Here is a 22,270-nt window from a genome sequence, read left to right as displayed (position 1 = left end):
GGGAAGTAAATTCACCGCACTTACTGTAAACACATCTGAGTTCATTCATATTCCATGGCGGTCTCTTATTCACTCCTGACTTCTCATCAACATGGCTTTACGTTAACTAGCTAGCGCGTCTCCCTCGTCGTAAAACGCCTACACGTGATTTAGCCTATCACAACAGAGGTGTCTGTCTATCCTGTTGGCTGTCATTCAGTGACTATTGAGCTACAGTTCTGACTATAAATAACATTCACCTGTATCTCTGCTGTTGATTTTTGTCTTTCTACTTAGAGTATTTTGATCATTTTTCTAAAAGGTAGTTTGTTGTCGCCAACCCACCTGGTTAAACAATGGGGTATTTACTAGCAGTAGATTACTAGATTGTTACTGGTATATATTAAATCCTGATCTAGGGTCTGTGGTTATACTATTAATTCAGTCTTACAAGACCCTCAGAAGACTTGGTAGATAGGTATTGTATTTACTATGCCACTGTAATACTACTCACTAGATATTATTCACTGTGTGAGACTGAGAATAAATCGTCTAATTTGGTCCCATTAGCCCTGATTAGAATCTGCTGTACTGCTGTGATCACAGATGAAAACATCCCTCCCTGCCATGATACAGGCCAGACTTGTTCTTTTAGTAATCGCTTTGATTATCTTAAATACGCTTTTGAATTAGCCTTCACTGTCTGTTTACACAATGGCTTGTTGTTGGATATGCAAATTAGATATTTTTTTGGTGTGTTGGATATTTGTTTGGATGTCTCCCAGTGTAGCAGAGGAGAGGAGAGGAGAGGAGAGGAGAGGAGAGGAGAGGAGAGGAGAGGAGAGGAGAGGAGAGGAGAGGAGAGGAGAGGAGAGATTGAAGAGAACCCCCTCTCCCCTTTTCTAAGTAAATTATGCAGTTATTGTTTCGTGGAAGTCAGAATTTGCCTCCGTGTCTATCGCCTGGAGGATGGGCAAGACAAAGGAAAAAATATATAATTTACATGCAAACTAGTACTGTAACTACATTCTGGACCGGAGGGGGCCGAGGAGGTAGAAAAGAGAGGGAGAGAGAGAGGGGGATGGGCAGAAGTTCAGATCCCGAAGCAGCAGCCTGCATTCTGCACTGTGGCCTATTCTAAATGGCTTGATGACTAATCTAGCAGGATCTGTAAAAATAGTTGATCTATTTCTGCACACCAGAGATCAACAGGAGGTGTGTGCGTGTGTGTGTGTGCGTGTGTGTGTGTGTGTGTGTGTGTGTGTGTGTGTGTGTGTGTGTGTGTGTGTGTGTGTGTGTGTGTGTGTGTGTGTGTGTGTGTGTGTGTGTGTGTGTGTGTGTGTGTGTGTGTGTGTGTGTGTGTGTGAAAAAACACTATTATTAACCAGGGGTGGTGCGGAGAGATGCACTGGGGCAGAAGGACATTATTTGCACCATGTATGGAAAAAGGATCGGTCATGTCCCGAGACAGTGATTTGTTTGTAGGAAAATGAATTGACTGTTTCTCTAAATCTGGCTTCAGAAGAATATGCCAATGAGAGAATATAAAATGAGGGAAAAATACCTCTCTAAATCTGGCTTCAGATGAATATGCCAATGAGAGAATATAAAATGAGGGAAAAATACCTCTGTTCTCTCCCATAGGAATGAATGATTCTATTTGTTTTCTAAATGTGGCGTGGCTTATTAACATCTAGCGGCGTAATACTCCATGATCTGGGCTACTGGCCACTAGTCGTTCTACTGTGACTCGTGTCACCTTTCCCCGATTAGTCAGATATTCTCAGAATCTTTGTGTCCAATTGGTGACTGTAAACCTAGAGCATTAGATGTCTTTGGAGAGGGGTGGAGAACTCATCACTTAAAAATAGATTACTCTAGTTTTGAGTGAGGTGTGTGTGTGTGTGTGACTTACTAGAACCACAGAGTTTCTAAACCACAGAGCTTCTAAACATCACAAAACTTCCGGAAACAATTGCGAAACCGACCAAGCAGACCAGGCCGGTTTTTGGGGTTTGATAAGTCAATGGGAGAATTGAAAAATTGTGTGTCAAACACCTGCGTAATGACTTGGATTGTCAATTAATTTTGGCCCGCTTCCATACCAACTGTATTGTTTTCAGTATGACCCTTGCGCTGTTTGAGTTTGACACCCCCGCCTTAGTTGTTCATTTTCTTGAAATCTAAAGGCACAAACCTCGATTCGAGACAATTTCTTAAGTAGTTGAACATATTACCGTGTGAAAGTGGCAAACTGAAACATTGAACATTTGTGTCAATATCAACTTTATATCAAAGGAGTGTCTTTTGATTTGATGGCCCGCACATGCTCAGTTCGGTGCGAGACGACTGTTAAACCTGATGGAGTGTTTCTATGCGTGATCTTAGCTAGCCAGTGTCACCATGACATCGCCTACAAGTGTGTTTGGAGATTTCTATCGGAGAAGCAGTTTCTGCCTGTCTTTGGGAAGTCACTAGTCAGCGTGGAGTCAAAGTAAAAACAAGACCCACAATGCACCATGAATTAAACATCACTACTGTTGCACTGTGGGAAACAGAAAGTGGAGTAAACAAACATGTCCTATGCAAATGAGCAGGAACTAACTGTTTTAAATGGTTCTGGAAAGGGTGATACGTGTGTGTGTGTTCATTCATGCCTGCCTTTTTCTACCATGCTCCCATTGTATCTCTCTAAACACCTGCGTATGTGGACTGCTCTATACTGTAGTGCTCTGTATCTAACTGTTTTCCACTGTTCTTCACTGCTTAGCCTGGTGCAAATATATGTAAATGCATTGTCATGTATGGTTTCGCTTGCTCAGTACAGTATTTTTGACCGTCTATCTCTCCCTCTGTTCTGTCTCGTAGCCATCAAGGAGAAGTACAGTGACTGGACAGATTTTCTCATCCAGGACTTGACTGGCTCACGGACCGCACCAGCAAACCTACTGGAAGGGGTGAGTACTGTCTCGGTGGGAGTGTGACGGAGAATGAGACGGAGAGAACGAGGGAGAGAGATAATGAGACTGTGTATGCGTAGGTGACACCCGTGTATTAACCATCAACACATTTAGAGCTTTAGCTGATCTGTTGAGCTCTGTATGTCAAGCTGAAGTTTCACCCCAGATAATACCAGTTCCGTGCCGTCAAAGAATTAACACCTCTTGACTTATTCCGTTTTGTGTTGCCTTACAGCCTGAATTCAAAAATGGATTACATTTGTATTTGTTCTCAACCATCTACACACGATACCCCCACAATGACTAAGGGAAAATACGATTTCAGAAATGTTAGCAAATGTATTGAAAATGAAATACAGAAATATCTCATTCACATCAGTATTCACACGAGTCAATACATGTTAGAATCACCTTTGGCAGCGATTACCACTGAGTCTTTCTGGGTAAATCTCTTTGCACACCTGGATTTGACCAAATTTGCACATTATTCTTTTCAAAATTCTTCAAGCTCTGTCAAGTTGGTTGTTGATCATTGCTAGACAGCCACTTTCAAGTCTTGCCATAGATTTTCAAGCAGATTTAAGACAAAACTGTAACTAGGCAACTCAGGAACATTCAATGCCGTCTTGGTAAGCAACTCCTGTGTATATTTGACCTAGTGTTTTAGGTTTTTGTCCTGCTGAAAGGTGAGTTTGTCTCCAGTGTCTGTGGGAAAGCAGACTGAACCAGGTTTTCCTCTAGGATTTGGCCTGTGCTTAGCTCTGTTCCATTTATTTTTATCCTAAAAAGATGGGCCATTTTTAAAATCAAACCAAACTTTTTGCCACATGCGTCGAATACAACAAGTGTAGATTTTACGGTGAAGTGCTTACTTACAAGCCCTTAACCTACAGTGTAGACTTTACCGTGAAGTGCTTACTTACAAGCCCTTAACCTACAGTGTAGACTTTACCGTGAAGTGCTTACTTACAAGCCCTTAACCTACAGTGTAGACTTTACCGTGAAGTGCTTACTTACAAGCCCTTAACCTACAGTGTAGACTTTACCGTGAAGTGCTTACTTACAAGCCCTTAACCTACAGTGTAGACTTTACCGTGAAGTGCTTACTTACAAGCCCTTAACCTACAGTGTAGACTTTACCGTGAAGTGCTTACTTACAAGCCCTTAACCTACAGTGTAGACTTTACCGTGAAGTGCTTACTTACAAGCCCTTAACCTACAGTGTAGACTTTACCGTGAAGTGCTTACTTACAAGCCCTTAACCTACAGTGTAGACTTTACCGTGAAGTGCTTACTTACAAGCCCTTAACCTACAGTGTAGACTTTACCGTGAAGTGCTTACTTACAAGCCCTTAACCTACAGTGCAGTTCAAGAAGAGTTAAGAAAATATTTTCCAAGTAGACTAAAGTAAAAAGTAATAATAACACAATAAGAACAGTAACACAATAAGAATAACGAGGCTATATACAGGGGGCACCGGTACCAAGTTAGTGTGCAGGGGTACTAGTTGAGGTAATCTGTACATGTAGGTGGGTTGAAGTGTACAGATAATAAACAGCGAGTAGCAGCAGTGTACAAAAGGGAGGGGGGGTCAATGTAAATTGTCCGGTGGCGATTTTATGAAGTGTTCAGCAGTCTTATGGCTTGGGGGTAGAAGCTGTGACTAGAGTCTCTGACAATTATGGGCTTTCCTCTGACACCGCCTATTAAATAGGTCCTGGATGGCAGGAAGTTTGGCCCCAGTGATATACTGGGCCGTTCGCACTACCCTCTGTAATGACTTACGGTCAGATCCCGAGCAGGCGGTGATGCAACCGGTCAGGATGCTCTCGATGGTGCAGCTGTAGAACCTTTTGAGGATCTGGGAACCATGCCAAATCTTTTCAGTCTCCTGAAGGGGAAAAGGTTTTGTCGTGCTCTCTTCACGACTGTCTATGTTTGGACCATGATAGTTTGTTGGTGATGTGGACACCAAGGAACTTGAAACTCTCGACCTGCTCCACTACAGTCTTGTCGATGTTAATGGGGGCCTGTTCGGCTCGCCTTTTCCTGTAATCCACGATCAGCTTATTAGTCTTGCTCACATTGAGGGAGAGGTTGTTGTCCTGGCACCACCTTGCCAGCTCTCTGAGATCCTCCCTATAGGCCGTCTCGTCGTTGTCGGTGATCAAGCCTACCATTGTTGTGTCATCAGCAAACTTAATGATGGTGTTGGAGTCGTGCCTGGCCGTGCAGTCATGAGTGAACAGGGACTACATGAGGGGACTGAGAACGCACCAGTGGCCTCAGTGTTGAGGATCAGCGTGGCGGATGTGTCATTACCTACCCTTACCACCTGGGGGCGGCCCATCAGGAAGTCCAGGATCCAGTTGCAGAGGGGGGGTTTAGTCCCAGAGTCCATAGCTTAGTGATGAGCTTCGTGGCACTGGTGTTGAATGCTGAGCTGGTGTCAATGAACATCATTCTCACATTGGTGTTCCCTTTGTTCAGGTGAGATAGTGGAGTGCGACTGAGATTGCGTCATCTGTGGATCTGCGAATTGGAGTGGGTATAGGGTGTCTGGGAGGATGCTGTTGATGTTAACCATGACCAGCCTTTCAAAGCAGTTCATGGCTACCGATGTGAGTGCCACGGGGCGGTAGGTTAGGCAGGTTACCTTCGCTTCCTTGGGCACAGGGACTATGGTGGTCTGCTTGAAACATGTAGGTATTACAGACTCGGTCAGGGAGAGGTTGAAAATGTCAGTGAAAACATTTGACAGTTGGTCTGCGCATGCTTTGAGTACACGTCCTGGTAATCCATCTGGCCCAGCGGCTTTGTGAATGTTGATCTGTTTAAAGGTTTTGTTCACATCGGCTACCGAGAGCATTATCACACAGTCATCCAGAACAGATGGTGCTCTCGTGCATGCTTCAGTGTTGCTTGCCTCGAAGTGAGCACAAAAGGCATTTAGCTCATCCGGCAGGCTAGCGTCACTGGGCAGCTCATGTCCGGGTTTCCCTTTGTAGTCCATAATAGTTTTCAAGCCCTGCCACATCCAATGAGCGTCAGAGCCGGTATAGTAGGATTCAATCTTAATCCTATATTGACGCTTTGCTTGTTTGATGGTTCATCTGAGGGCATAGCGTCGATTTCTTATAAGCGTCCGGATTAGTCTTCCACTCCTTGAAAGCGGCATCTCTAGCCTTTAGCTCGAGATGCCGTAATCCATGGTTATCCATGTAATCCATGGTTTCTGGTTGGGATATGTATGTACAGTCAATGTGGGAATGACGTCATCGATGCACTTATTGATGAAGCCGATTAACATGCCCTTTGAAGAGGTAGGCTTTCAGGTGCTTTTGGATATGGGCAGGGATTCTGCTGTCCTAAATTTAGGGGGATGCTGGCTCTGGAAGAGCTTGGACTGGGCTGAGTGGGAGCTACCCTCCCGTATGGGTGGGACTGCCAAGAGACCAGAGGTGGCAGAACAGAGTGCTCGGGTTGGGGTGTAGGATTTGAGCATAGCCTGAAGGTAGGGAGGGGTAGTTCCTCTTGCTGCTCCGTAGGTAACCACCATAGTCGACGCTAGCTTCGACCTGAAGCCTGTGGAGTGTGTGAAGGAACGGGGTGACATGGGAGAGCTTGGGAAGTTGCAGTTATCCAGACGGGAGATGACAAGTGCCTGGATTAGGACCTGCACAGCTCCCTGCGTGTGGTAGGGTCGTACTCTACGGATGTTGTAGAGCATGAACCTGCAGGAGCGGGTCATTGTTTTGATGTTTGCAGAGAACGACAGGGTATTGTCCAGGGTCATGGCAAGGTTCTTTGCACTCTGGGAGTGCGACACTGTGGAGTTGTGAACCGTGATGGAGACGTCTTTCAACCGGCAGGCCTTTCCCGGTAGGAAGAGCAGCTCCGTCTTGTTGAGCTTGAGGTGTTGGGCCGACATCCAAGCTAAGATATCTGCCAGGCACGCAGAGATGCGTGTTGCCATCTGAGTGTCAGAAGAGGGGAAGGAGAAAAGTAGCTGAGTGTCATCTGCATAGCAGTGATAAGAGAGACCATGTGAGGATATTTCAGAGCCCAGTGACTTGGTGTATAGAGAGAAGAGGGAGGGCCTAGAACTGAGCCCTGGGGGACACCATCCATTTTACATTCAGGCTACAACACAATAAAATGTAGATGAAGTCAAGGGGTTTCTGAAGGCATGGTACACACAGATTTGAATACTTTCCATCAATTCCCTTTTCTCCTCCCTCTCCATCTCTCTCCTCTTCCTCTCCCTCTTCCCATCCTTCTCTTCAGGCTCTGAGGGGGAAGAACACAGTGGATCTGATTGTGGAGGGTTCGGTGATGGAGGTACGGGACCTCACTGACCCCTACCTCTACTGGGCTGCCCGCGTCGCCCAGAACATTGGTGGGAGGCTCCGGCTACGCCATGTAGGTCTCCAAGACGACGCCCACGACACCTGGCTGTTCTACCTCGATGTGAGGCTCCGCCCACTGGGCTGGGCTCAGGAGAACCGCCTGTCACTGGAGCCCCCAGCAGGTAACGGGTCATAGCTACATGAAGGGAGGGGCTCTGGGTCACATTCAGCTGCGGTAGTGGTAGTTTTAGTGGTGGGGTGAAACAAAAACCTGCAACTTTCAAGGACTCTCCAACTCTATTGGATTTACGGATTATTACGGATTAGTTATGAATCATATCCAATGAGAGCCATGGATTAGGATCGAATGGTAACCTTGATGTCGTGAGGATCAATGTTACACCCACACATAATCATCTATCGTGTGTCAATGTTTTTATGACTGTTTTACACCGTTCAGAGCAGCTGGGAGTTTCCCTTCTCTCTGTTCAATATCATAAACCACCTTATCAAGTCTCTCTGTCTGTCTCTATCTTTCACTCTCTCTGTCTCTCTGTCTGTCTCTCTGTCTGTCTCTATCTTTCACTCTCTCTGTCTCTGTCTGTCCCTCTGTCTGTCTCTCTCTCTCACTCTCTGTCTCTCTCTCTGTGTCTCTGTCTCTCTCTGTGTCTCTTTGTCTCTCTTTGTGTCTCTCTCCATCTCTCTGTCTCTCTCTGTTTCTGTCTCTGTCTGTCTGCCGTCTTTCTGTGTCTCTGTCTGTCTGTGTATCTGTCTTTCTGTCTCTCTGTTTCTGTCTCTCTATTTCTGTCTCTCTCTGTCTGTCTCTGTCTCCATGTCTCTCTCTCTGTGTCTCTCTGTGTCTCTCTGTCTCTCTGTCTCCTTCTCTCTCTCTCTCTGGCTCCCTGTGTCTCTCTCTGGCTCCCTGTGTCTCTCTCTGGCTCCCTGTGTCTCTCTCTGTCTCCTTGTGTCTCTCTCTGTCTCCTTGTGTGTCTCTCTGTCTCCTTGTGTCTCTCTCTACTCCTTGTGTCTCTCTCTTTCTCTCTCTCTGTGTCTCTCTCTCTGTGTCTGTCTGTGTCTCTCTGTCTCTCTCTGTGTCCTTCTGTCTCTCTCTGTGTATCTCTCTGTCTCTTTCTGTCTCTCTCTCTGTTCATCTCTGTGTCTGTGTCTCTCTCTCTCTCTCTCTCTCTCTCTCTCTCTCTCACTCTGTGTCGCTGTCTCTCTCTGTCTCTCTCTCTGTTCATCTCTGTGTCTGTGTCTCTCTCCGTGTCTCTCTCTCTCTCTGTGTCGCTGTCACCTCTCTGTGTCTTTGTCTCTCTCTGTGTCTCTTTGTCTCTCTCTGTATGTGTCTGTCTCTGTGTCTGTCTCTGTGTCCCTGCCTCTTTCTATGTGTCTCTCTCTGAATGACTCAACATGCTGGCTTCAGTTCATATTCAAGATGTAGATCTTTCAGTTTCAACTTCTACAGATCTGATGCCTTTGTCAAAAAACACCTTTCCACAGAACATAACACACACAATGTCACAATCATAGCAACACACTCACACTTGCAATGACACATAGAAACATGTTCCTTCAGACATACATACACTGGTCCACTGTTATAACATGGAAAATGTACAACTCCACAAAACTTTACAAATCTCCTCTCCAAATGATCGATAGAAATCCACATGATTGTCTCCAGTCTCAGCTGTAGTTCCAGGTGAGCCAGTTTGTAGAGAAGGGGAGGGTTGTAAGATGTATTCATTTAAATGACATCTGATTTTTTTTTTTTTAATAAACAACTTAAAAACATTTGGAAAACACTGGGAGAATGTTGCTTAAAGGGATAGTGTGAGATGTTGGGGATGAAGCCCTCTCTACTAACCCAGTCAGATCATCCCATGGGCACCATGTTTATGTCTGCATGCAGTTTGAAGGAAGTTAAAGCTAGTTTTGTGAGACATTGCTGAATATTTCCCTTTAAATAAACAGTTGAGAGAGATTTGTAAGGTCTTTCATTTGATGCTGAGTTTCAGTCATATTCTGACTGTCGTCTCTCTCGCTCGTCTCAGAGTTGCGTGGCCTGAAGAGCACCCTCGAGTGGCAGGAGGCCCTGGAGGCGGCGCGGAGCGAGGCCCAGCAGAACCCACTGCCCCTGGAGGTGTTTAAGGTGAGGGTCAGCCACACAGGAAGTAGCCCTGTGACACAGGAAGTGCTTCTACACACAACCATCTTAATGTGTACTCTTGTGCAGGTTTGTCAGTTCCCGTGACCATTCTTACTGCGTGTGCTTATCAGGCCATGTGGGGCAGATGGTTTAACTGTTACACGAATCAAATACAAATCAAATACTCACTTAATTAATGTAGTCAAGTTCCGATCAGTCATTTAACAGAATCATGTCATAAGATTCCACTCCACCCACTCTTCTCTGTCCTGGATACCCAATGGTAGGACAAGCTTCCCACTAATGTCAAGAATTCGCCAATCTTCTCGGAAAAAAATCAAGAACAAAAAAATGTATGATACTAAAGAGTATCATGTATAAAATCCCTCGGTAAACAAAAGCACTGACTTTGTGAATAGCTACTTTGTCGAGGGAAAATGTACTTGCTACGATTGTGGTATGTGGTTGTCTCACCAAGCTATCTTCAGATGGATGCACCAAGTCACTCCAGACAAGAGTGTCTGCTAAATCACTCAAATGTCAACGTAAATTGATTACGTTACGTAGCTCCGACACCTCCGCTCCTGCCTGTCTGTGGGTGCATTTATTGTGTGTGGGTTTATGGTGTGTGTGTGTGTGTGGTGATAAGCTGCTGCCTTTCCCACGCCCCTAAGTCTGGGTGTGTACCTGTCGTACAGACGACAGTGATCTGACGGGACCTGTCTGATGGCCTCGGTGTCAGTGCGTTTCAAAGGGCCACGCTAGCCAGCTCTATCTGTCCCTATAGGTCAAACACACCTGTCACAGACAATTAGTCAGACTCACATAGCTATTATTTGTTCTAACTCCGAGCATATTTGTGCGGTTGAGCAAACGAGTCAGTAATATCAAAGTAATAACATTTTAATTGTATAGCCTCGTCCCACTGCTTAGTGTTTGTTAACAAAGCCTGTTTGCCGCGGTGACCCGGTGGTTTCAGGACCATGCAGACCTGACCAAACACTCCTTCAGGACGGGGATGAAGCTGGAGATGGTGTCGCCGTCAGAACCGTTCCACATCTGCCCTGTATCTGTCACACAGGTGGGCCTACCTGACCAACTCTATCAAACAGTATCACACCCCACCAAACAGTATCACACCCCACCAAACAGTATCACACCCCACCAAACAGTATCACACCCCACCAAACAGTATCACACCCCACCAAACAGTATCACACCTCACCAAACAGTATCACACCCCACCAAACAGTATCACACCCCACCAAACAGTATCACACCCCACCAAACAGTATCACACCCCACCAAACAGTATCACACCCCACCAAACAGTATCACACCCCACCAAACAGTATCACACCCCACCAAACAGTATCACACCCCACCAAACAGTATCACACCCCACCAAACAGTATCACACCCCACTAAACAGTATCACACCCCACCAAACAGTATCACACCCCACCAAACAGTATCACACCCCACTAAACAGTATCACACCCCACCAAACAGTATCACACCCCACCAAACAGTATCACACCCCACCAAACAGTATCACACCCCACCAAACAGTATCACACCCCACCAAACAGTATCACACCCCACCAAACAGTATCACACCCCACCAAACAGTATCACACCCCACCAAACAGTATCACACCCCACCAAACAGTATCACACCCCACCAAACAGTATCACACCCCACCAAACAGTATCACACCCCACCAAACAGTATCACACCCCACCAAACAGTATCACACCCCACCAAACAGTATCACACCCCACCAAACAGTATCACACCCAACCAAACAGTATCAAACCTCACCAAACAGTATCACACCCCACCAAACAGTATCACACCCCACCAAACAGTATCACACCCCACCAAACAGTATCACACCCCACCAAACAGTATCAAACCCCACCAAACTGTATCAAACCCCACCAAACTGTATCACACCCCACCAAACAGTATCAAACCTCACCAAACAGTATCACACCCCACCAAACAGTATCACACCCCACCAAACAGTATCACACCCCACCAAACAGTATCACACCCAACCAAACAGTATCACACCCCACCAAACAGTATCACACCCCACCAAACAGTATCACACCCCACCAAACAGTATCACACCCCACCAAACAGTATCACACCCCACCAAACAGTATCACACCCCACCAAACAGTATCACACCCCACCAAACAGTATCACACCTCACCAAACAGTATCACACCCCACCAAACAGTATCACACCCCACCAAACAGTATCACACCCCACCAAACAGTATCACACCCCACCAAACAGTATCACACCCCACCAAACAGTATCACACCCAACCAAACAGTATCACACCCCACCAAACAGTATCACACCCCACCAAACAGTATCACACCCCACCAAACAGTATCACACCCCACCAAACAGTATCACACCCCACCAAACAGTATCACACCCCACCAAACAGTATCACACCCCACCAAACAGTATCACACCCAACCAAACAGTATCACACCCAACCAAACAGTATCACACCCCACTAAACAGTATCACACCCCACCAAACAGTATCAAACCTCACCAAACAGTATCACACCCAACCAAACAGTATCACACCCCACCAAACAGTATCACACCCCACCAAACAGTACCACACCCCACCAAACAGTATCACACCCCACCACCCCACCAAACAGTATCATACCCCACCAAACAGTATCACACCCCACCAAACAGTATCACACCCCACCAAACAGTACCACACCCCACCAAACAGTATCACACCCCACCACCCCACCAAACAGTATCATACCCCACCAAACAGTATCACACCCCCACCAAACAGTATCACACCCCCACCAAACAGTATCATACCCCACCACCCCACCAAACAGTATCAAACCTAGTCATACCCTTAAGTGTTTCTATGTGTTAATGCAGCCATGGTAATATCGCACCCATCATTCTGTCTCTCTGTAGGTCTACAATGAGCACTACTTCCAGGTCACAGTGGATGACCTCACTCCAGAGGCCACACCCCTGTCCCTGGTGTGCCATTCTGAGTCGCCGGGCATCCTCCCCGTCCAGTGGTGTCTGAAGAACGGGATTGGTCTAGAGCGGCCCAGGGGCTACCAGAGCCAGGACTTTGATTGGGCGGACTACCTGAAACAGAGTTGGACTGAGGCCGCCCCCGACGCATGCTTCCCTGACGTAAGATACTTTCTCTTCCTTCCTCCTTCAATTCCTCGCCTCATCCTTCTCTCTCCTTCCCTCTCTCCATGCCTCTTCTTCCCAATGTCCTCATCCTTCTCTCTCCTTCCCTCTCTCCTTCCCTCTCTCCATGCCTCTTCTCCCCAATGTCCTCATCCTTCTCTCTCCTTCCCTCTCTCCTTCCCTCTCTCCATGCCTCTTCTTCCCAATGTCCTCATCCTTCTCTATCCTTCTCTCTCCTTCTCTCTCCTTCCCTCTCTCCTTCCCTCTCTCCATGCCTCTTCTTCCCAATGTCCTCATCCTTCCCTCTCTCCTTCCCTCTCTCCTTCCCTCTCTCCTTCCCTCTCTCCTTCCCTCTCTCCTTCCCTCTCTCCATGCCTCTACTCCCCAATGTCCTCATCCTTCTCTCTCCTTCCCTCTCTCCTTCCCTCTCTCCATGCCTCTTCTTCCCAATGTCCTCATCCTTCTCTCTCCTTCCCTCTCTCCTTCCCTCTCTCCATGCCTCTACTCCCCAATGTCCTCATCCTTCTCTCTCCTTCCCTCTCTCCTTCCCTCTCGCCATGCCTCTACTCCCCAATGTCCTCATCCTTCTCTCTCCTTCCCTCTCTCCTTCCCTCTCTCCATGCCTCTTCTCCCCAATGTCCTCATCCTTCTCTCCATCCCTCTCTCCATGCCTCTTCTCCCCAATGTCCTCATCCTTCTCTCTCCTTCCCTCTCTCCATGCCTCTACTCCCCAATGTCCTCATCCTTCTCTCTCCTTCCCTCTCTCCATGCCTCTCTCCATGCCTCTTCTTCCCAATGTCCTCATCCTTCTCTCTCCTTCCCTCTCTCCTTCCCTCTCGCCATGCCTCTACTCCCCAATGTCCTCATCCTTCTCTCTCCTTCCCTCTCTCCATGCCTCTACTCCCCAATGTCCTCATCCTTCTCTCTCCTTCCCTCTCTCCTTCCCTCTCTCCATGCCTCTTCTTCCCAATGTCCTCATCCTTCTCTCTCCTTCCCTCTCGCCATGCCTCTACTCCCCAATGTCCTCATCCTTCTCTCTCCTTCCCTCTCTCCTTCCCTCTCTCCATGCCTCTACTCCCCAATGTCCTCATCCTTCTCTCTCCTTCCCTCTCTCCTTCCCTCTCTCCATGCCTCTTCTCCCCAATGTCCTCATCCTTCTCTCCATCCCTCTCCTCACCCCTCTCTTCCTCCCTCTTGTCATCCCTGTGCCCACCCCCCTTAAAGTTACATTCTGTCATCTTTTGGGAGACCCGACCAAATTCACATAGAAATGTCAGTCATAGATCTGTCGTTATCATTGAAAGCCAGTCTAAGAAGCAGTGGGTCTGTTCTATGTGCACTTGTGTTAAATACACCAGCTAAAAATTCAAACAGCTAAAAATACTATATTTTTGGTGATGGAAAATATATTTCACAGCAGTTAACATGGTACAATGATTCTCTACACTATGACTGCTTGTTTTTGTCACAAAATGAAATTAGGTGAACTATTAGAATTTTAGCAACCAGGAAATGGTGGAGCGATATCTGTGTATTGCACCTTTAAATTAACGATTATTCATAAACAACAGGCATTCCCTCTCAACCAAACGAGACCAAGGAGAATGTGTGTGGCTTAAGTCTTTTGTGCAGAAGGATCCATTGTTATGTCTACTGTTTATCCCATTGTGTGTGTGTGTGTGTGTGTGTGTTTATCCCATTTTGTGTGTGTGTGTGTAGGCGTGGCAGAGCCGAGGCTTCGCTAAAGACATGTGGCTAGAGGCCGTTAACCCTGTCAGGCCCACAGAGGTGTGTGTGGCTCAGATCACACAGGTCAGGGGTCGCCTGCTGTGGCTCAGACTGGAAGGTGAGTCCTGTGTGTGTGTGTGTGTGTGTGTGTGTGTGTGTGTGTGTGTGTGTGTGTGTGTGTGTGTGTGTGGACAGCTGTCTTATCCCTCTTTTGTCCCTCTCCAGGCCTGCCTAAGTCTGTCCCTGAATGTATTGTGGATGTGGAGTCCATGGACATCTTTCCTGTAGGATGGTGTGAGACCAATGCTTACCTCCTGACTCCACCACTGAAGCCTGTCTGTAAGTATCCCCGTAACTTTCTCTCTCTCTCTCACACACACACACACACACACACACACACACACACACACACACACACACACACACACACAGTGAAAACCCTATTATTTTGTGTTGATTGCAGGCCAGCAGCAGAAGAAGATAGCCGTCGTCCAGCCAGAGAAGCAGTAAGTTCGCTGATGCTCCAAAACTACAGAGAACCACTCCAATTTTAAACCCTCACTGTTCCATTCCCTTTTTTAAAAGCCCCATCCAGCACTTTAACAGTTTCATCACACAGATTGCTATTCCACTCAAAAAAAACAAATCAATGCATTGCCAAGCCATGTCAGCAGCCACAGAAATGCATGGCCTATACTTTACAATACAACCTCCTAGATGGAGAACACACTCAAGTAGATACCCTTAAAAAGCCTTGAGGCCCCTCTCTCTCAAACCACATCCCCCTCCCCGGAACAGTAGCTAGCTGTTCACTTGGAAATTGCCATTTTATTTTCAGAGGACAGATTTATTATTGACAAATGACATGTTTCAGTCGCGGCTGGGAAACGCAGGTCTGAAGGATCGGGTAGTGGTCGTTCAGAGACGACATATGAGGCTTTCAGTAACACTTTGTCAACCTCTCTCGTCTAACCTCTTTTACCATATCTCTCGCCCAAGGGACTCATTCATCAATAGCCCTCATTGTTTTCCGTTGTTGTTCAGTTGTGTTAGGGGAAGGACATATATCACACTCAGCTAAATCTGACAGGGTCTTAAATAGCTGTGTCTTTGATTGGACGACTTTGCTGTTCACTCGATTGATTGGCTCATGGGTTGATTGATATTCCGTCTGTAGGTTGGCTCCGCCGCAACCCGTGGAGACAATCCCTCTCGACCTCTGCGAGCCCGTTGCCATGGACACAGGTAAACAATATTCATAATTAAAATATGAGATGATTTATGTACAGCTATTAATGAAAATGAGAGTTAATGATGATCATGATTAGCATGGAAAAGCCCTGTAGAGAGAGTGTGTGTGTGTGTGTGCCACACCTGTTTCAAAGCAGATTCATATTTATGAACAAACATTCGTCTGTCTAACAGTTGCTCTTCACAATCACGGTTGGTACCTCACAGCTTGTCTCAGAAAAGTGTTGAGTTCGAACAAGCTTCTACAGATTAATCAATATTACACTTCTGTTAGCACTCCTCTCAACATTTTACACAGCCAATGTTCTGTTTATTTAGTGTGTGCGCGGGGGTACATCAGTATTGTGTCCATGAGAGACTCATGCCCTTCTAAGTTCTGTAAAAAAAAGTCACTTGATCATGCATATTTATAATTTGTCTAATTACTATTCAACCGGAGCTGTGCAATTCCAGTTGTATGAGTAACAGAGTGTAAACTGAGGCGTGGTATCACACTACATTATGTACAGCACACCTCGAATACAAGCCTCGTTAACAAGCCAGTGGAGTTTTAGAGCAAGTCATACATAATGTAAGTGCAGCCCAATTCTGATGTTTTTTCCACTCATTTGTCTGATCTTTTTCAGGGCTGATCTGATCGGTCAAAAGGCAAATTATTTTTTCTTACTATCACAATTGGGCTGCCTGTCTAAACTAATTGGACTTCTATATAGTCTATCAAGAGTTTGAACTTGATAGGCTGCCTGAAATTCTTATACCTGTCTGTCATTGGATGATTGTCTGATGTCCCATGATGCTTCTCTCTCTCCTCCTCAGGCTCAGCCAATGGGAGATACTGTTGTTCCAGGATCTACGTGAACCACCACTGTTTCTCTGGCCCTTACCTGAACAAGGGGCGCATCGCTGAGCTGCCACAGGCTGTAGGGCCGGGGAAATGCACTCTGGTCCTCAAAGAGGTAGGTAGAGGAACATCAACATACTGGTTGCATCCAAATCTATTCCCACTACTGTTGACCAGAGTCCTATGGGATCAGAAAACTAACAACAGACTCTGGAGGAGGTAGAGCGGCATATGCCTAATTAAAGGACCGGAGGGGGGTGAGAGAGAGAAGGAAATGTCTTGTTAACCACCTGCAGTCTCTCAGCTTCAGTTTAATTTGAACTGTCAGTCATTTCTGTTTACACACACACACGCGCGCGCACACATACACACACACACAGTAAACTCAGCAAAAACAACCTTTAATTTCCCTAGATAACCCCTAGTGTGAATGTGTGTTGACTTGAGTGTGTTTGTGTTCTACTGGTTTTAGTAGTTCTCTAGTTTTTGTGTCACGTTCACTTCACAACTAGGGAGAAAAAAAATGTCTATGTCTTGAAGAAAGTGTGTTCTCCTGTGTGTCCCCGTGCAGGTGCTCAGCATGCTAATCAATGCGGCCTACAAGCCTGGGCGTGTCCTGAGGGAACTACAGGATGTGGAAGAGCAGCACTGGGACTGCCACGAGGAGACCCTCAAAGCCAAGTGAGTCCCACCTGGAGGAGCTCGACCAGGATTGGAGCGACCATTAGGCTCCTGGTGAACATCCTGAGTGTAAGGTCCGGTATGAGCAATTCCGTTGGCCCGAGCTGACACGGTTTCTCTCCGCTCCTTAGATACAAAGGGAAGACGTATCGATCGTCCATGCGGATCGTGCGTCTGGCAGAGCAGATCCCAGACTTCTGTCGTAGAGTGTGTGTGAAGCTGCAGTGCTGTCCCAACCTCTTCAGCCCCGTCCAAGTCACAGGCCAGTGTCCTGAGAGCTGCTCCATGCAGACCAAGACCAAATATAGTGAGCGTATGTGTGTGTGGTTACTCTACTTGTGTGTTCATGTGTGGGTTTCTGTTGATGGGAACTAAGATCAACTTCATATATGTTTGTAGGTTGGTGTGTGCGTGCGCGAACAAATACAGTAATTTTCTACAAGTGTGAGTTTGTGTGTCTGTCACAAAAAACACACACACACACATGAAAATACACACAGCCATTTTTTCGATTAAACCTCCTTTTACACGAATAGCTAACCTGCATCAGAATTGAGCCCATATGAACTGTGTTGAGTGTTGTGTCCCCAGCGTATTACTACGGTAAGAAGAAGAAGCTGTCTAAGCCGTTTGGAGGAGAGGAGGGTCTGGAGGCCAAACCCACACGACGCAGGAAGAAGAGGAAGGCCATCTTTGTCCAGAAGAAACGGCGTTCGTCTGCAGTGGACTACACTCCTGCAGGGTCACCACAGGTCTGACAGAGCTCTCCATCTATGTTGGTCTGTCTGTCGCTCTCTCCGTGTCTCTTTCTCTTGTGTGTAAGAGTGAAGGCTGTGTTCCCCTCCCCCTCTCTTTTTAGTTTTCTTTCTTTCTCGCTCTCTCTGTGGGTGTCTCTTTCTCTCTTCGTGTCTCTATCTCTGTCTTTTTCTCTCCATGTCTCTCTTTCTCGCTTTGTCTCTTTCTCTCTCCCTTTGTGTGTCTCTCTCTTTCTCTCCGTGTCTTGTCTCTCTTTCTCTCTTTCTCTCTGTCTCTCTTTCTGTCTGTGTGTCTCTCTCGCTTTCTCTCTGTCTCTCTTTTTCTCTGTCTCTGTCTCTGTCTCTGTCTCTCTCTCTCTCTCTCTCTCTCTCTCTCTCTCTCTCTCTCTCTCTGTGTCTCCGTGTGTCTCTCTTTCTCTCTCTCTCTCTCTCTCTCTCTCTTCGTGTGTCTCTTCTCTCGTCTCTTTCTCTCTCTCTTCGTTTGTCTTTCTCTATTATATAATGGACTTGATTGTCACTGCACTAAGATGGACCCTATAACTCCCTACAGGACAGTGATGAAGACGAGGATGAAGATGATCTTATGTTGCAGTCGGGCAGTGAAGAAGGCACCAGCTCTGAGCCACGCGAGGACCACATAGACACATCCTCTGTGGAGGTGGCTAACAGCCGGCCGCGCCGCGCCGTGACGCTACGCAGGGCCACCCATACCGGCATAGCTTCGGGCAGCTGTGAGGGTCCTGAAAGCAGGAGGCGGAGCACTCGGTCCCTGTCATATAACCAGGGGAACAAGTACCACCCACCCAAGAGACCGGAGATGCAGGTGAGAGCAAATGCTACATGCAGAGACACACACATACACAGACCCACATTAATGCAGATGTGATTAAGTATTTGACAGGTTCTATGGTTCCCTGGTGGCCGGGTGGCCCAGATATGGTCAGGAAATGGTGTCCGGCTGTCATATCCAGTCAATAAAGGTCCTGTATGGAGATGAATCTTTGTGGCCATGTGTCCTGTGGCCCTCCAGGTGGAGTGTAGTGAGGCGGAGTGCCGGCTGGTGTTGGAGAGGAACCCTCTGGAGTGGTCCGTAGAAGATGTGGTCACCTTCATCACCGCCACCGACTGTGCTGCTCTCGCCAACATCTTCCAGGAGCAGGTACACACACACTCTGAAATACATGCAGACACACACGTCCCCAATTCAACACACTTTCTCGTTTGAGGTACAGACTCTCTCTTCACATTATCATTGACATCGTCATCCTTTCCTCTGTCCTTATTCTCTATCTCTGTCTCTCTGTCCTGATTCTCTGTCTCTGTCTCTCTGACCATATTCTCTGTATCTCTGTCCTTATTGTCTCTGCAGGACATAGATGGCCAGGCGTTGTTGTTGCTGACCCTGCCCACCGTCCAGGAGTGTATGGAGCTGAAGTTGGGTCCAGCCATCAAGCTGTGTCACCAGATAGAGAGGGTCAAGGTGGCCTTCTATGCCCAGTACGCCAACTGATCCTGGGCATCTCACCTGGCACCTTTTACCCTGTAGAGCACAGGCTGTCTGGAGACACCCCGCCCAGTACACCTTCATCTGAGGAAGAGGAGGAGAGATGATTTCGCTTAATGCCAAGTCTGGGATTACCTGGTATGGAAGGCTGGGAGGAAAGTGGGAAAACTGGTAATGCTGTCGCTTAGGAATTCCTCAATTCTGGACTTTGATTACCCAGCCACTCTTCCGTGGATTACTGATGTCACATAGAGAAGGAAGTGACTTCAGAGGAAGTAGAAGAGAGGCTACCCACGAACGGAGCTCAGGACGTCATCTGCGACAACAGGCAGAGATGGATTGGAGGGTTCAGATTTCCATAGTATTGTGTGGAAGGATCAGTCAACTGTGAATCGTTGATATAATAATAATATATAATAATATATGCCATTTAGCAGATGCTTTTATCCAAAAAAAAGCATACATTCTACGTATGGGTGGTCCCGGGAATCGAACCCACTACCCTGGCGTTACAAGCGCCATGCTCTACCAACTGAGCTACAGAAGGACCAGGTTGAGTACGATACATATGAGTCAATCCATATGGAATACAGATCTGTGAAGAAACTGATCGAAATTGAGGATTATTTTCTTGGAACATTTTGAAATCGAGGATTATTTTCTTGGAAAATCTTTTTTTTTTTTTTACATGCTGTTTGAGACTAATGGCCCTGGCAGCGTTTAACTTATGAACAAATGTTATTAATTATTTGTTCAATGTTTTCCCTCTTTGTTATATTTAAGTAAATTAGCTTAATATATTTCATTAACGAAAATCGGTTAGTAACCTACAATATATTTGCAATATTTATTGTATTCCTTATTGAATAGATGTCAAATCTAATTTGGATGTAAGAGAAATATATTTAGAAAGAGTTGATAGGCTATTGAAATGTCCAAGTCTTTGGGTTCAAATATTTATTTAAGGAAGTTCATGAGTTATTCCAGTCAATAGTAATTGAGTCCTGTTATTAAACCATCTGTTTTTTCTTGTGTGCATAGGGAAATATTAGGGCCGTTGCATTTTCTCATTAAGTTTGTAAAAAATCCTGGTTACACTTTATTTGGATAGTCCATCTGTAGATGCTCTACAGGCTTCAACTAACTACTAACCGTTATTCTAAACCGTACCCTAACCGTAACCTAACAATAACCTAACCTTATTCTAAACCGTACCCAAACCCCTATTCTAAACCTTACCCTAACCGTAACCTAACCGTTATTCTAAACCGTACCCTAACCGTAACCTAACCGTTATTCTAAACCGTACCCTAACCGTAACCTAACCCTTATTCTAAACCTTACCCTAACCGTAACCTAACCCTTATTCTAAACCGTACCCTAACCGTAACCTAACCCTTATTCTAAACCTTACCCTAACCGTAACCTAACCGTTATTCTAAACCGTACCCTAACCGTAACCTAACCCTTATTCTAAACCTTACCCTAACCGTAACCTAACCCTTATTCTAAACCTTACCCTAACCGTAACCTAACCCTTATTCTAAACCGTACCCTAACCGTAACCTAACCCTTATTCTAAACCGTACCCTAACCGTAACCTAACCCTTATTCTAAACCGTACCCTAACCGTAACCTAACCCTTATTCTAAACCGTACCCTAACCGTAACCTAACCCTTATTCTAAACTTTACCCTAACCGTAACCTAACCCTTATTCTAAACCGTACCCTAACCATAACCTAACCCTTATTCTAAACCTTACCCTAACCGTAACCTAACCCTTATTCTAAACCGTACCCTAACCATAACCTAACCCTTATTCTAAAACGTACCCTAACCCTTATTCTAAACCTTACCCTAACCGTAACCCTAACCCTACCCTTATTCTTAACCTTATTCTAAACCTTACCCTAACCGTAACCTTAGCAAGCAGTTGCTTATCAACAGACGGTCAGTTGCTTATCAACAGATGGTCAGTTGCTTATCAACAGACGGTCAGTTGCTTATCAACAGACGGTCAGTTGCTTATCAACAGACGGTCAGTTGCTTATCAACAGACGGTCAGTTGCGAGTATCTACAGACGGTCAGTTGCGAGTATCTACAGACGGTCAGTTGCGAGTATCTACAATGTGACCAAAGTCCTGAATGAGCTTTTTACCCTTTTCACTTTTTAAGAAGTTGCTTTCACAATCATGTAAACAGTCAAATACGTTCTATCCATCTATGCAAAACCCGGTGCAGATATTTTTGATAAGTGTTGATAAGAAAATACATTTCTACTGATTTTGTAATGACGTTTTGTTTTTATAGAGAAGAAGAATTCATCAAAGTGTTTTTTAAAACCACGTATAAACTCACAGGCGGGTAGGCCTGAATGAACTACGTAGGTAGTCATAACCATTCCATTACTGATTTGGATTTCATTGTGTTTTTTCATGCAGGCAGTGACTAATAGCCTGTTGTATTTCCAAGACTGTAACATGTTCTTAATGTAATAGACATTGAATTGAATACAGACAGTACATATTCAGATGAGAGTATTTCACAGCAGCAAGACGAGTCGTGCTTCACCAGTTCTCTGTTACTGCACAGTTGAATTAATTTAATAGCACATACACCAACTCTGACACTTTCGATTGAGCCAGCCTGAAAAGTGTTTTAATCAACTGCTACCTAAAATGGTTGCTTGGCAACACAATTTCTACCGTCTGTTTTGCATGATTTTTTTCCCTTTTCCCAGCTGTATCTGAAAACAAACTGGATACATTTTGATTGCAGAGGAGTAAACAACCATTTAACTGGTTAAACATTTTTTTTAAAGCTGTTTAATAAAAATCTCATGTACAAGACAA

General features: G+C 45.8%; 1 protein-coding gene across 8 annotated transcripts in view; it reads left to right on the top strand.

Annotated features, from left to right (window-relative positions):
* The window catches only part of LOC118365961 (scm-like with four MBT domains protein 2), a 74,948-nt gene extending 52,678 nt beyond the window's left edge, over nucleotides 1-22,270 (top strand). For 4 of the 8 annotated variants that reach the window (XM_052492107.1, XM_052492106.1, XM_052492111.1 and 1 more), the window contains 17 exons: nucleotides 2,848-2,936; nucleotides 7,228-7,471; nucleotides 9,344-9,441; nucleotides 10,418-10,519; nucleotides 12,422-12,652; nucleotides 14,375-14,501; nucleotides 14,609-14,722; nucleotides 14,847-14,889; nucleotides 15,561-15,628; nucleotides 16,451-16,590; nucleotides 17,047-17,156; nucleotides 17,288-17,469; nucleotides 17,556-17,600; nucleotides 17,748-17,908; nucleotides 18,462-18,734; nucleotides 18,942-19,070; nucleotides 19,281-22,270. In XM_052492107.1, the coding sequence (XP_052348067.1) occupies nucleotides 2,848-2,936; nucleotides 7,228-7,471; nucleotides 9,344-9,441; nucleotides 10,418-10,519; nucleotides 12,422-12,652; nucleotides 14,375-14,501; nucleotides 14,609-14,722; nucleotides 14,847-14,889; nucleotides 15,561-15,628; nucleotides 16,451-16,590; nucleotides 17,047-17,156; nucleotides 17,288-17,469; nucleotides 17,556-17,600; nucleotides 17,748-17,908; nucleotides 18,462-18,734; nucleotides 18,942-19,070; nucleotides 19,281-19,421 (2,297 nt within the window). In that variant the 3' untranslated portion in view covers nucleotides 19,422-22,270. The remainder of the gene's footprint in view (nucleotides 1-2,847; nucleotides 2,937-7,227; nucleotides 7,472-9,343; nucleotides 9,442-10,417; nucleotides 10,520-12,421; nucleotides 12,653-14,374; nucleotides 14,502-14,608; nucleotides 14,723-14,846; nucleotides 14,890-15,560; nucleotides 15,629-16,450; nucleotides 16,591-17,046; nucleotides 17,157-17,287; nucleotides 17,470-17,555; nucleotides 17,601-17,747; nucleotides 17,909-18,461; nucleotides 18,735-18,941; nucleotides 19,071-19,280) is intronic. The other 4 variants (XM_052492114.1, XM_052492113.1, XM_052492109.1 and 1 more) reach the window with 3 other exon arrangements.

This window comes from Oncorhynchus keta, chromosome 33 (genome assembly GCF_023373465.1).
Source record: "Oncorhynchus keta strain PuntledgeMale-10-30-2019 chromosome 33, Oket_V2, whole genome shotgun sequence".
NCBI lineage: Eukaryota > Metazoa > Chordata > Actinopteri > Salmoniformes > Salmonidae > Oncorhynchus > Oncorhynchus keta.
Note: the sequence above shows the minus strand (reverse complement) of the source record. Positions and strands in the feature narration are given on the sequence as shown.